Genomic DNA, 15,005 nt, shown 5'->3' on the forward strand with positions numbered 1-15,005 from the left:
AACCACAACGAAGAATCGGAGCAGCCCCGACGGCCCACAAGACCGTCTCGCCACGGCGGCGAGACAACGAGGCAGCAGGTGGACCGCTTCTCCGCCCATGATGCCCGCGGCCGTGGGATTCGTCCTGGCCTCGGCCCGAAAGCCTAGTGGGCGCACGGGACCACTTATTTAAAAAAAATTAATGTTATATTTAATTTATCATATGGGTTAGATCCTAATGATTTTTATTTTTAAACATGGAAAAATAAATAATTACGAAATTGATTTATTTTTCAAAGGGACATTGTCATGGGCCTATTGAAATTTATTTTAATAATAATAATACAAAAAATAAAACATAGAAAAATAAATAATTATGATATTGATTTATTTTTCAATGGGACATTGTAGTTGGTCCTAATGTTTTCATCTTTATTTTTAAAAGATAAAAAAAAAAATTATGAAACTGAGTTATTTTTCAATGGACATAGTCATGGACCCAAAAACGAAGCCATGGGCCAATAGTATTGGGCGCATTTTGTTTTTACTTATTAAGAGTCTCATAAGATACGATCAAACCGAAACAAATCTTGCTTGCGTGCTATATGCTTCCTTATTTAAATGTTTAGTCATGCTTGTTAGCTATAACTTAGAAATTTTTCCGTGGGTTGCTTGCTTTTCATGGGCTTTATTTAAAAATATATGATTGGATCAAGATAGTTTTTTTATGAATAAGTTGAACGGATCGGAGAGCTTTGTCACCAAGGCGGTAAGAGCCTAAGCTGGTTGGCTCTTAAGAAGATCTAGTGTCTCGACTTCCCAACTGGAAGCTTTCTCGTGAAGGGGAGCTATTAGGTTAATCATGACTAGTTGTCACGAATACCTAATAATCTATATCAAAAGTTTTGTTTTTAAGGGTAGCTTAGAATCACTTGGGTTTTTAATATGATTTATTGAACCTAAGTGTATCACCTAAATTAATTATTAATGCCAGAAAAATTAAAATATTGGAAGTATATTTAGTCATATATAAGGCCTCTAACATTGATGCCAACACCGTGAAGATGAAAGATCCCCTCGAGTCAGAAACTCTTCGTCGTGAATGCTATGTCTGACATTCCCTAACGGAAGGGTTTTTCTGATTCCAATACCAAGGTTGGGGCTCTGCCGATAGGCGGAAGAAGTCGATCTCGTTCCTAACTAGACTTTCTCTAGCACGCTCGAGCTAAGCTTTCATTTGCTGAAATGTTGGGTCGACTCATGCATGGACGATTTAATTGTTGCATGTGACCACGATTCCTAAAAAACTGGTAGTTAGTGCCCATAGTTATGAAAGTGCATGTACCATGATTTCCCACTAATTTGAAACAATTTCATTTTCGCTAGGTGCACTCCGCTACGTCACCAATAGTGAGGCGGACTGCGACTATTAGTTGAATTACCATGGAATATAAAAATCGGGTTCTTTTGTCTTAGTATTTTATCTCGTGCTTGTTTGCGTGATGTTTTTATATCATAAATTATCTATATAGTTGTTTCTTTTTAAATTGATAATAGAAGTTCTTTTATCTAGATAGTTTTTTCTTTTCAAATTGCTAAGTAATCTGAAAACTCATCTTTTAATCGGTTGCTTGAATCGCTCTCTAGTTTATTCTATTCAAATCTGCAAATCTAGACCTTGTTTTTTATAATCGTATAAATAATTAGCCTTTTAGCGTAGTTATTTATTTTCCGCACGGTTATAGGGATGTTTAACTTCCCAAGAGACACCAGATTATATTTCAAGTGCAAAACAACGTTCAATAATGCTCTTTTGATCTTCACACAGTTTGCCTAGCCAATATCATAAAACCCCCCAAGGCTGGAACTAGTGTTTTTATGTGCGAGATTCCATCTTCAATGCCACTCACATACCTGATGATTCTCCTTACAAGAGAAAACTTACTATGGGAGATAAAGATTTCATCTCACCCATAATGCTAATTATGAACTCATTCTCCCCCTGCTCCAAAAATTGTTCCCCCAAATTCTGCGAACTGTCATCATAATAGATATAAGAAATTATAATGCCTGACCTCATGTGTTTCAAAACCTTGTTTTCTCCCCCTCAAACATAGCCATGGTCGATTAGAAACACGGTAAGCTTCCCATAACAAACGTGAAGCACTTGTTACAGCTCACACAATTCTTCATGAAATCCTTGCGTAGGTTGAAAAATAGGTAGGCTTGAATAAGTATATCCATAATAATGCTTGTTCATGTCCTAAACAAATTCATCATTTGATGAACCAAAAAATTTATCTTGAACGTATTCATAACTAACTGTCGTAGAAGAACTATGCTCAGTTTGGAATGCATCACCACCCTTCAGTCGAGGAATCCTCTGAAAAACCAAAAACAATAGCTTTCTTCGTTGTCTTTAAATTCAGATACCGTATTCTCCTGTGCCAGAGATTCGTCTCATCAGATTTGCGCATGAGACAAGTTGTGCAAGAAGTTGTTTGACCAACTCCCAACGAATAATTGTTGTTAGACAATCTGCTCCCTTCCATCACACATTGGTCAGGCTTATCAAAAACTTGACAAGCTTTCTGAGAAAACTTGACAAGCTGTCTGAGTGAACTTCACATGATGATCATCATCACACAATTGGCTGATGCTGATAAGATTTTCTTTTAACCCATCAACGAGAAGAACATTCTCAAATTACAGTAAGCGTTTCACCTAGAGTGTACCTTTGCCAATGACTCTACCTTTTTCACCATCACCAAACGTCATAGTCTGTGTCTTGCATGATTTCAAATCGGTGAGACAATTCTTTTCACCTGTCATATACCCTCACCAACCACTGTCAAAATATCAGTTTCATTCATGTATAATCTTTGCAAAAAATAAAAGTAAGCCATGAGACACTTCTTCTACTTGACTTTCCACTCTTGTCTGAAAGGTGCCAATTTCTTCACTTTCTTCAGTCGTAGATCAGTCGGGTACTCGAAACAACAAGTCTTGATGTGACCAGCTTTATCACAATAGTGGCAAATCCACTTCTCCTTCTTCCTATTGGTGGTGGAAGTAGGTTGTTTCTGTTGTTTTTGGAACATCTTCTTGGTCGTAGAGTTCTTCATGCTTTCACCAGGTTTCACGAACTTGGTTTCACTCTGTGATGATTCGGCATAGAATCCAAGTCCTTTGTTGCCACCACTCTTCCTCTATGAACCAAGGATGGAGTCAAGATTGTCGGAGCTAGAACTCAGCATCTTCACATTCTTCCTTAGTTGACTCAACTCTTCACTTGACTCAAGTAGGCTATATTAGCTCATGTTACCTAATCCTTTAACATAACCACAATATTAGATAATTCATGATTCTCAGTAATTAAGCAAGTTACCTTCTTCTCAAGAGTACTCTTTGCAAGCTTCAGATTGACAACAAGGAGTAGTTATTGATGATATCTACTCTAATAATATCAACTTCGTCATCATTGCTCCAGTCATCAGGAAGATGTTCAACTAACTTCTGATTTTGGCTAGAAATAGTTTTCTCCTTTTCTTTCATATATGTAACTACACTGAAAGCACAGTAATTATGTCTCATCATCTTGTTTGCTGCTATCACAGCCATCATCTCTTCCACTAACTACATATCTATTATTATGGCCACTATTTGTTGTGCACATTTGGTGTAGCCTACTGCTTCTTCATAAATAAAGTCCTTGGCAAGATAAGAAATTTGCTCTGACATGTCACGATCGTCTTCAACTTTTCCAACATCTTCTTCTTTGAGACCTACACTTATATTTCTCTTCTCTGCTTCCTTTGCATCCAAGTGCATCTCAAAAGTTCTGAGGGACCCCAAAAGCTCATCCAGCCTCATGTTCTTCACATATTGAAATTATTTACAACAACCACCTTCACATGAAATCGTTTTAGAAGGGATCTCAACACTTTGCTAACAAGTCTTGTATCTTTGATAGGTTCTCCAAAAGAAAAAGATTCATTAGAGATATGATAAATTTTAGCGCTTAATTCAACAATAGTTTAATCCTCCTTCAAATTAAGATTCTCAAACCTGGTGGTTAGCATCCGGAGATGTTGAGATCTGACTTTTATCTGTACCCTCATGAGCAACTTGCATAATATTCAATGCTTCCTTGAAATTTCGCAGTTAGGGATCACCTTGAATATATTTTCATCAACAACGGAAAATATGGCGTTCATAGCTCTCGAGTTTCCCATCGCATGTTTCTGTTTATTTGCTAACCACTTATCTTGCGTAAATGTGGTCGTTGTTCCCCTATCATCTATGACCATGTGAGCAGTCCAGGCTTTCTCAACCAGACTCCAAAATTTCTCATCGATCACCATGATAAACACTCTCATTTTGGCCTTCTAGTAGCCATAGTTTAGTCCTTCCTAGAGTGGAGGTCGACCAATGCTTTGTCATTCCTTCATGTTTATCTCAAAACACACGTTAGTAGACACAAAAAGATCACACTCTGTATATTGAGTTACCCTCTCTGATACCAATTGAAATTACTAAATGTATATTGTGAAGGTTGTTCAATTATATCGGTTTGAACAACTAGTTGAACAACGATTCGGCATGTGCAAGAATAATTAAGAAGACAATCAAACAAGCACATAAACGTAAAGCAATATAAGACACTAGGAACTTGTAACTCTGTTCGGTGATAAAAACACCTAATCAGGAGGATTGATACGTCCGATGGTGGAAAGATATTCACTATAATAATCAAAGGTACAAGGACTCCTCTGAAACAGTTGTCTCCGTCGATCTCCGATGAACTACAATCTGAGCTCCCCTCAGATCAAAGACTCCCTCTCACTTCCACACGACTCTTCCTCCCAAAGATTGCACGATCCTCTCTCGGAGATCCTCTTAACATATCAATGCAAACACACGTACTCACAAACTCTATACAAATAAAGCACAACAGTAGCATGCTATCTTGAACCAGTTGTTGTTGTAGGTCTCCAGTAGAGAGATAGGTTCTAGATTATGGTCGGTGTGTATTGACGTAAAAGTGTATATTGACCTAATGAAACCCTAGGGAGTTTTATAGGCGTCAATAATACAATCTCTACAAATTAAATCTATCAGGAAACTGAATCCGATCGTATCTCCACAAAAATCAGAAATTAAAATATTATGTTCTTAGTTCAGTTTGCGCTGATGGCCACGTGTCTTGTACAAACTGGGCCTTGAACAAGTAGTTGCGCCATCATCTTGAGCAACTTAGAACACACAGTTTTGTCAAACTAAGACCATGCCGCAAAAGGAACCAACACTATGCATAGCTATGCAGCTTTTTTTTTATCTCATGTATGAACTTTTAATGAAACACGGACTTTCATATTGGGGAGACCACGAAGATTCTTTTTTACACTATGTAACAAACCTTTCATTTTCGGAAAATGCTTCCATTTGATGTGGAGAACTCGACCGGCACCTTGCAAGAACTAAATAACAAAACAAAAAACTTACTATCACACGGTAGTTTGCACGATGTTCTATCAAAATCATTGTGCGAACATGGGCATAACACAGGGGTTATATGTATTAGCATAGTATATTTGTCATTATTATACTTATATAGGGTTATTTCAGCCTTTTATTTATTTGGTTGTATTAGGGTTATATGCCCTGATTATTATATTTCCTCTTTATGAAACATTATTCAGACTCTCTATTTTCTCTCTGAATCCTTAAATCTTTATGGTATCAGAGCAAGTAACTGGAAAAAATCTTTAGAAGTATATTCCCCCGCTATATCACAACGAAAAAAATTAATGACAAGAGAGTGTTGTGTTTTAACGAGAGCTCTTAAATCACGCTAAATGCCCAAAATATCATGTCTACGCTTCATAAGATAAACCCGTGTGTAACGGGTGAAATCATAAAAAAAAAACGTAATATCTAAAACCACCCTTAGTAGACACAGGAGCAAGTTTCAACATTGCGCATATTGTTCATGTTGTCAGTCAGTTTGTCACTACTCATACCACAATTCATTGGCTTGTCGTTCTTCGCATTCTCTAGTATCTTCGTGGTAATCAGTTTCAGTCTACTATTTCTTTCCTCATCTTCGTTAGAATTGCGTGCCTACTGTGATGGCAGTTAGGCTGGTGACCCTACGCATCGCAAGTCCACCGTCGGATTCTTCATTTTCCTTGGAGATTCACTCATCTCTTGGAAGAGCAAGAAACAAGATGTCACTTCTCGCTCTTCCACCGAATCTTAGTATCGCGCTATGGCCATGACTACATGTGAGACTATTTGGTTACGTTGGTTACATGCTAATTTAGGTGTTGCTCTTCATCACCCTATGCTTCTATACTGTGATAGTAAGATTGTCATCCATATTGCTTGTAACTCGGTTTTTCATGAGAGAACTTAGCATATTGAGATTGATTGTCATGCCACTCGCCATTATTTACAACTTGGTACGATTGCACAGTCTTATATTCTCTCGTCGCTTCAAATTGCTTATTTGTTCACGAAGGCTCACTCCGCCTCGCGCTTCCGCTTCTTAGCTGACAAACTCTCAATACTTATTGATGTAGTATCTTGAGTTTGAGGGAAGATATTAGCATAGTATATTTCTCAAAATTATTGAGGAAATGGCGGCACAAGTGCCCAAAGTTATCGGGTTTTTACACTTATGTATCCAAACTTTTTTTTTTTCGCGGCATAAGTATCCAAAGTCACTTCTCAGTTACACTTTTGGTGTTTTGGACGTTAAATGTAAACGGCGAGCCACGTGTCTTCATCCTACAATGTCTAAGTTTATAAATGAGAGTAAGTGGCGGCACAGTGCCCAAAGTTATCGTTTTTTTTTTTGCAGGTCGAGCAGGACGACTTTATCGGAGGTTGTGATTTTATAAATGAGAGTAAACTTTTTATTTATTTATTATTATTTAAAAAAAATCGTTTGATGGTGGAAGCTCGAGTCGTCCTTGAGCTTCTCTTTGATGATGCTCGCCACCCAGCTCCTCGTGGCCTGGTGGCCGTTGGTGGCGGACGAGCCCTCGCAAGTGTGACCCGGGTTCATCTTCTTGATGCAGATTAGCTGAGTCGTCGAGAGACGCGACGCGTGGATTCTCCACGGGCAACCCTCCGATTTGCACTTGACCGTCACACAGTGGCTGTCGTTCTTCTTGTACCGGAACGCGAACTGGTGGGCGATCGCGTACTTTCGCAGCGTCTCGCGGAACTCGTGGACCCCGCTGAACCGCTGCCCCACGCCCGTTATGGTGTTCTGCCATTGTTGGGCTCCTTTCGCGTCCACCGCCGATGAGTCCATGAGAGGAGGGAAGAACGACGGGGCTTCGATTTCCGTGCCGCCGCCGCCGGACTCGTGGTGGTTCGGGTCTTTCGGAAAGTCGTCCTGCTCGACCTGCAAAAAAAAACGATAACTTTGGGCACTTGTGCCGCCACTTACTCTCATTTATAAACTTAGACATTGTAGGATGAAGACACGTGGCTCGCCGTTTACATTTAACGTCCAAAACACCAACAGTGTAACTGAGAAGTGACTTTGGATACTTATGCCGCGAAAAAAAAAAAAAGTTTGGATACATAAGTGTAAAAACCCGATAACTTTGGGCACTTGTGCCGCCATTTCCTCTTATATTTATATAAGATTGTTTTAGTTTTTTATTTATTTGATTGTATAATAATTATATACTTCAGACTATTATATTTTTTCTTTATGAATCATTATTCTGACTTCATCTTTTCTCTCTAAATCTCTAAATCTCTAAATCTTCAATATATATTTATTTATTTATTTTTCGTAAACCTTCAATTTGTAATACAATTCAATAGACCGCTGTGCAAGCTTTCATGATCGCGTTTGTAATATACTAATAATTTGAACGACCGTTAAAAAGAAATTGCTGTGCAAGCTAAGTTTTGCACTAGTGGCCATCTATTTTTATGTTAGAACGTTTTTGTAAGGATTAATATATAAACATGTTTCTCCATGATTTTGGAGACTATGCTTAACATTGATTCCCAAAGAGATTAAAAGTTGAGGTCCCAAGTGATTTAACCTATCTATGACACTTACATGATATTGTAATGTAATTACGGTTGTCGTCCTGTATTGCTGAAATGATTATATAGGTAGACAATTAGACTATTTGACTTGATGCTTTATGCAATTGTCCGACCCAAGAACATCATTTTCTAATTTGTTTTTTTCGTCATGTATACTTTCTAATAACAAATATCTCCCAAACTGTTTAACATCAATGTATTCAACATCATTATTATATCTTAATCAAACGGGTCTCTCTCTTCATGTCATTATTAATAATGTTCTCCCAAAGTTGACACAGAACCGGCTCGACAGTATCCAAGGCTTGTGCAAAAATTCATCTAAGGGGCCCCAAATTTTTAAAAAAATAATTTATATGATTTGACACAGAACCGGCTCGACAGTATCCAAGGCTTGTGCAAAAATTCATCTAAGGGGCCCCAAATTTTTAAAAAAATAATTTTATTATCATATAAATTATTAATAAATACAAAATATTTGAATTATTAATAACTATAAATTAATACTACAGATTAATACAAATTTAATAAAGTTATAATTACAAATTAATTTCGTAAATTATAACTACAAATTAAGTCATCTAATAATTTTAGATGTATTAATATATTTATTAAAAAAATAATTGAGCCTTATTTGAGAGAGGGGCTTTGGGCAATGACCCACTTGTCCTTTCCCCTTGAGCCGGCCCTGAGTTGACAAGTTGATAAGATATCTATGATCAATAATAGAGAGAAGAACAACATTCTTTGCCCCTCTCATTTTGTGCAACTTCTATCTTCGTGGCTGCTTATTTTGAAAAAGTCAAGTGTCTCATAAAATCGGTTGAAACAAAGATAAAATCTTATTTTCCTTCTTATGCATTGAAAAATCACTAGTAACAAATAGACCATATGACACGAGTCCTATATAATATATATATACTTACAAAACGTAACGTTATTGCTCACACAAGGAACAAAGACATCAAAATGTGGTTCTCCAACAACAACATTGAGCAGCCTAGCAATTATTATTATTATTATGTTGCAGCAATTCTCATCACTCTCTCTCTCCTCTCCCGGTTCATTCCCCACAGCCGCCCGCCCCTCCCTCCGGGCCCGCGAGGGCTGCCTCTCCTGGGCTATCTTCCCTTTCTTGGGGCCGGCCTGCACCACGAGTTCACGAAGCTGGCAGGCCTGTATGGCCCAATATTCAAGCTCCGGCTCGGAACGAAGCTCTGCGTGGTCGTGTCATCACCACCGTTGGTCAGACAGATCGTGCGCGACCACGATGCAATATTCGCAAACCACGACCTGTCCGTCTGCGGATTCATCGCATCCTTCGGAGGGAACGATGTCGTCGTGACTCCTTTCGGCCGAGAGTGGAAAAAGCTGCGCCGGATTTTTGTGCAAAAGATTATGAGCGGTGCTGCACTTGATAGCCTCTACGGCCTCAGAAGGGAAGAGATTCGCAATTGTGTAAGGACCATCTTCTACGACGTCAATCGACCAGGTACAACTCTTATCTCATATCTATTACTATTTCTCCGATACTAGTTTGTTGCTGAGGAATATTATGAAGAAAAAAAAAGTTAAATTGTTGAGTATGACAGATATACTCATTATTACGTCACAAAATGAAAACCATGAATTTTTCTAATATTTTAGTTGCTTCGAATTAAAGTTCAAAGATGACCACCTTTTGAAGAATTTTTTCCCCCTATTAGAATTCCATCTTACAATTCCCAAAAGCTGTTAATATTAATGCTTTTCGTTTTTTTAGCTGAGAAAATATAATAATAAAATAATTGTATGATTAAGGAAAATATATTATATTGTCACAATATTATAAATATCAGGAAAATTTAACTAGCGACCGTTTTTATGCTCATTCAAATAATACAGACTACCAATTATTTTTTGGTTATTGACACCAATATTACTATTTTTCTGTCATTTATCAATTTTCAATCAAAACAAAATCAACAAATCTATTACCAAGCCATATGTGTCATCCTTAGAAATCAATTAAGTTTTAAAATTCGAAAAAAAATAAAAATTATTTTCATCCATCACTTATCTTCTTCCTTATTTTTCATTTCATAACTTTTTCATTTTTCACTCTCTGTCTTCATCACTCCCCTTCTTCTCTTCGATTCCCATGGTCTTCTCCACTACCCAAACACGAAAAAGAAAAAAAAAATCGTAAGTGTCTGCCAGCAAACTCAATGACGAAGCCAAAAAAAATAGGAACTCGAGTAAGGTTGAATAATTTCCAGCGTTGCTCCTCCATCGAAGCCATAGGTCGACGTCTAAATCAGTCACAAAATCGGTCACGAAAGTGTGTGTTTCGTGACAGTTATGAGAGATCGGTCACAAAATCGACGCCGACCTATGGTTTTGAAGGAACGGCAACGGCTGAGATTGTTCACCCTTATTCGAGTTCTCATTTTTCGGCTTCGTCATTAGGTTCGCTGACAGTGACTTAGGATTTTTTTTTCGTGTTTGTGTAATGAAGAATACGAAGGAAATCGGAGAGAAGAAGGGGAGTGAAATGAAGATAGAAAGCGGGAAATAAAAAGTCACAAAATGAAAGAGAGCGAAGAAGATCAGTGACGTTTGAAAAGAGGTTCTTTTTATAAATTAAAAGAAAAATAAAAAAATAAACTGATTTTTAAAAATACAAAGGTACACATACAATTTGGTAATAGATCTATCAATTTTTTTTGTTTTAGTTGAAAATTGGTAAATGACAGCAGAGTAGTAATCTTGGTGTCAATATCTCATTTTTGTTTTCCAACATACTAATTTTTAAATAGAAACTATAAACAACCAATATTATATTTAAGGGAAATTGACATCAATAATAACAATGGTTTGTCATTTACCAAAAATCAACTAAAACTCAAATATTGACATACTTAATACCAAAAATCGGCACGAATTGGGCTGATTTCGTGACGCATTGGTCACGAACTGGTTACAGTTTGTGATCGATTTGGTATTAGATGTGTCAATATTTGAGTTTTGATTTTTTGTAAGTGACAAATAAATGATATTATTGTTGTCAATTTCCCTATATTTAATAACTTGTGAACAGTAAAAAAAATGTGAACATCAATGAAAATAAGCCGAATATGTAAGCATAACGTCATTAATTTATGAGATTAATTCTCTCTTTATCGAATTTGAAGAATTAAGTTTGATAAGTCGATATGCCAAGTAATTTCATAAATAAAACTATCATCAAATAGTAATTAGATGAGCCAATCGTAGAACAAGAAGGGCTCACGCCTAAGAGCCCAGCGCCAAAAGCCTCATTTTTAGTTATTATTCTTTCTAATCTATGTTAGTAAATGCTACATAGTTGGTAATTTATGTTTTTATCATGCTTATTTTATTTTGGTAAATTAACACGAAAAAGTCAACTAAGAAAATTTCCTTCTAGTCGACATCGGGAGATTAGCGTACTCCACTGTTCTGGACTTGCTCTTGAGCATGTTTTGGGGCAAAGAGGTCGGCGATGTGGTGGACCGAGCCGAATTTAAAAACGAAGCATCAAAACTCATTGCGCTTCTCGGGAAACCGGACGTTTCCGAGCATTTCCCATCACTCGCGTGGCTTGACATGAATGGTATCGGGAGAGAAACTAAAAGGTTGAGACACACGTTTGAGGCGATATTTGACACAGCTATCAGATTGACGAGAACGATGGGAGAAAAAAAGGGAAGTAAGAAGGACATTTTGGAGATTCTTTTAGAGATGCATGAGTCTGAAGACGATAGAGAGTCTATTAGCATGGACCAACTGAAAGGCATTCTCATGGTATGTGTCTCATATGAGTTCATTATAAGTTTACGTATCATTTCACTATGGTTAGATTAAGTATATATATATGTCCAATTTTCTTATCAATATGTGATTATTAATCTCATCACTTGGCTTTAAATGTCTTTTGCTTAATTCATATTTTTAATCTGACCTTTTTTTTTTCTTGAAACTATAGAAGAATTTGAGAGACAAAATGAAAGATGATAATTATAGGGAAATAAAATTAAAAGTCATGTATGTTCTCAATCATTATGCCTGCATATTTGTTTCTCTATCTTCTCTGTTCTCGGTTTCATATCACAATTTTACTTCTAATAATATTTATTCAGTCACTCATTATTTCTTGCAATTCAGATCTTATCAATTTACACTTTAGTATCTTGCACTCATAATCATCACAGGACGTGGTCGTGGGTGGAGTAGACACAACGGTGACGACCATCGAGTGGGTAATGACGGAGCTTCTCAATCACCCACGAGAAATGGAAAAAGTGCACCAAGAATTAACACAAGTCGTTGGCTTGGACAAAATGGTTGAAGAGTCTCACTTACCAAGATTGACCCATTTGAATGACGTCGTCAAAGAGACTCTCCGCTTACACCCGCCTTTCGCACTACTCATTCCGCGTCGTCCGAGCGAGGCCGCGGTGATAGGAGGATACTACATTCCTAAGACGACCAAGGTCTTTATCAACGCGTGGTCTATACACAGAGACCCCGAGATATGGGAGAACCCGTTGGAGTTTAGGCCTAGCAGGTTTTCGGACGATGTCAATACTAAGTTTGATTACTCGGGCAATAATTTTGGATTTGTTCCTTTTGGGTCCGGGAGAAGGGTTTGTGCCGGGATTCCGTTGGCCGAGAAGGTGATGAACTACACGCTTGCTTCCTTGTTGCATTCGTTCGACTGGAGATCGCCTCATGGCATCGTCAGCCATGACTTGTCTGACAAGTTCGGGATCGTGGTGAAGAAGCTCGAGCCTTTAGTCGCGATTCCTTCAACAAGGCTTACTAATTTAAACCTCTATACAGAAACCTAGTGGTTGAAGTTTTTTGTCATAGCTATGTTGTGATGAGATCCTTTAATTTTGTGAAATCTACGATATTAAAAATAGACTTACAGTCTCAAAAAATGTGAGGAAAAAAAATATAAGAATCTGTCGTAATTTTATAACTTTGTTTAAATTGAGATCAGCACTCTTAAACAAAACAAAGAATTTTAATATTTTCATGTATATTCTTCTTCTCATTTTCATTTTCTTTAAAATTTTCACTTTCTCTCATATTTTTCGAGTCTCAAACGGTCCCTTAAAGAAATATTGAAACAAGGCGAGATACTCTCATGATCAAAACACACCAGTGACAATAGGTGAGTTTGAATACCGTACAAGAATTTTTTTTTTCTTTCTAATATTGTTAGCATAAAACCCAATAGTAAAGAAACTTAGTTCCTTATATAGACTTTTTTATTATTATTATTTTAAGCGTGTTGAAGGCGAAAAATAACTATGTTGAGATTTACAAGATTGATAATCTCGAAGTAAAGTGTTCCAGTTTATAGGATTGTATGTACGTACAAAACAAGTAATTTATGGGAATGCTAGTAGATCGAATAGTTTAATGATGTCAATATCTTGGACATAAACAGTTATGACCCTGATTATATAATATGTTAAGAACGTATTGAACGTAATCATGTGATATATTACAAAAATGAAAAGGCCAATCTTTCATCACTTTAATTTGTGATTTATAAATGTTTATGAAGAAGAGGAATGAGATTTTTGAAAGAATTTGTTTAACAAAACTTCAACCAAAAATTTTATAATATATTTCTCTCTTTCACTCTTCCTCCTAAACATTTATAATTCACAAATTGGAGCTCCAAACGATTCGAAATCTCCGTCATTACAAAATATACTTAAAGGGCTTTGGTATATTATATGCGCAAATCCATAATTGTTTGCCCATTCATCTAATCACTCATAGTTGATTGACTATTTCTAATGGTTTTCTTTTGAATTTCTTGTAACAAATTTCTCCCTTAAACTCAAAGCTCTTCCATCATTCATTAATACAATCATTCTCTTGAGATTTTCGAACAACGTCTCTTGTAGCGTCCCTTTGTTAATAGTGACTTGATCACAAATCACCACATGACTCATTTGCGCATCACCTTCCTTCACATATTCCGAAATAAAATAAAAACAACCATCTATGTGCTCGCGTGGTTTCTCCACATACACTTCCTCTTCAAGAACACCATTTGAAAATGACAATTTTTCATCTATTTGATTGATCGGCGACTTGAATTGTGCCGCTGGAGATATAAGAGGCCGGATTGTCTTCATTCATGCAACCGGAAAAATACTTCATCACAGTCAATCCTCACCTTGATTTCTTCATTCACGGTGACTTTTCATTCTTTATCTCTCGCCGCTTCTTTAAAATCGATGTTTTCGACATCTGCCAAAAGACATATCATGTGTGCTTCACTTGTTAACTTGTACAACTCTTGTGAACTTCGCTTCTTTGGTTGTTTTGGCTCTTCTACGTAATCAATATCCTTGTATGCAATCATGAGAACATCGTCATCAGTTGTCTTCTCTTCCTTGATTAGATTCGCATTTTCTTCCACTATTTCCTCATATTAGCACTCTTTTGCATAGTGCTCATACTTGCCACAATTGTTGTAGCACTCGATACTTGAGCAATTCGACCAACTACCTCTACTTCGACTGCATCCTCGGCGTGCCAATTTTGTCGATAAAATTGGTCTTCTTCTTAATAATTGTTTTCGAAATCATGGCCTCTACAACGATCAAAAACACGACCTTCATGGCCGCATCTCATTCCTAGGTTTTTCCGTGCGTACATCATTTTATCCTCTTTAAGACTTACTTTAGCTTGTAACGTCTCATTGATGCCTCTTATGTCTTCTTCTTTTTCCTTGTTCATGCGCTTCAAGAGAACCAAAAATCTCATTGACAGTCATCTCTTCTAGATTCTTTGATTCTTTAATAACGCAAACGGCATTCTCATAATTATCGGTCAATGACCGTAGAATCTTCTCAACAACCTGTGATCTTTGAGAATTTCTCCATTGTATTTGAGCTAGTTCGCCAGTGATTAAA

At 36.9% G+C, this 15,005-nt stretch overlaps 1 protein-coding gene across 1 annotated transcript; it reads left to right on the plus strand.

The window, feature by feature from the left end:
• Positions 1-9,012: 9,012 nt before the first annotated feature.
• On the plus strand, positions 9,013-13,081 carry LOC149402327 (cytochrome P450 71AU50-like). Its single transcript, XM_089609613.1, has 3 exons — positions 9,013-9,553; positions 11,489-11,865; positions 12,273-13,081. Exons 1-3 carry the CDS (start codon positions 9,031-9,033, stop codon positions 12,909-12,911), a joined length of 1,539 nt encoding a protein of 512 aa, XP_089465739.1. The 5' UTR covers positions 9,013-9,030; the 3' UTR covers positions 12,912-13,081.
• Positions 13,082-15,005: the final 1,924 nt, after the last annotated feature.

The sequence above is a fragment of the Urtica dioica genome, chromosome 3 (genome assembly GCF_054948205.1).
Source record: "Urtica dioica subsp. dioica isolate 48M chromosome 3, U.dioica_male_clone48M_v1_H2, whole genome shotgun sequence".
Taxonomy (NCBI): domain Eukaryota; kingdom Viridiplantae; phylum Streptophyta; class Magnoliopsida; order Rosales; family Urticaceae; genus Urtica; species Urtica dioica.

Bases quoted from the DNA above. Each gene is read 5' to 3' on its own strand.
- LOC149402327 (XM_089609613.1), top strand. From the start codon at position 9,031: ATGTGGTTCTCCAACAACAACATTGAGCAGCCTAGCAATTATTATTAT. The intron at 9,554-11,488 runs GTACAACTCTTA...ATTTCCTTCTAG, and splicing joins CTACGACGTCAATCGACCAG to TCGACATCGGGAGATTAGCG. The intron at 11,866-12,272 runs GTATGTGTCTCA...TAATCATCACAG, and splicing joins AACTGAAAGGCATTCTCATG to GACGTGGTCGTGGGTGGAGT.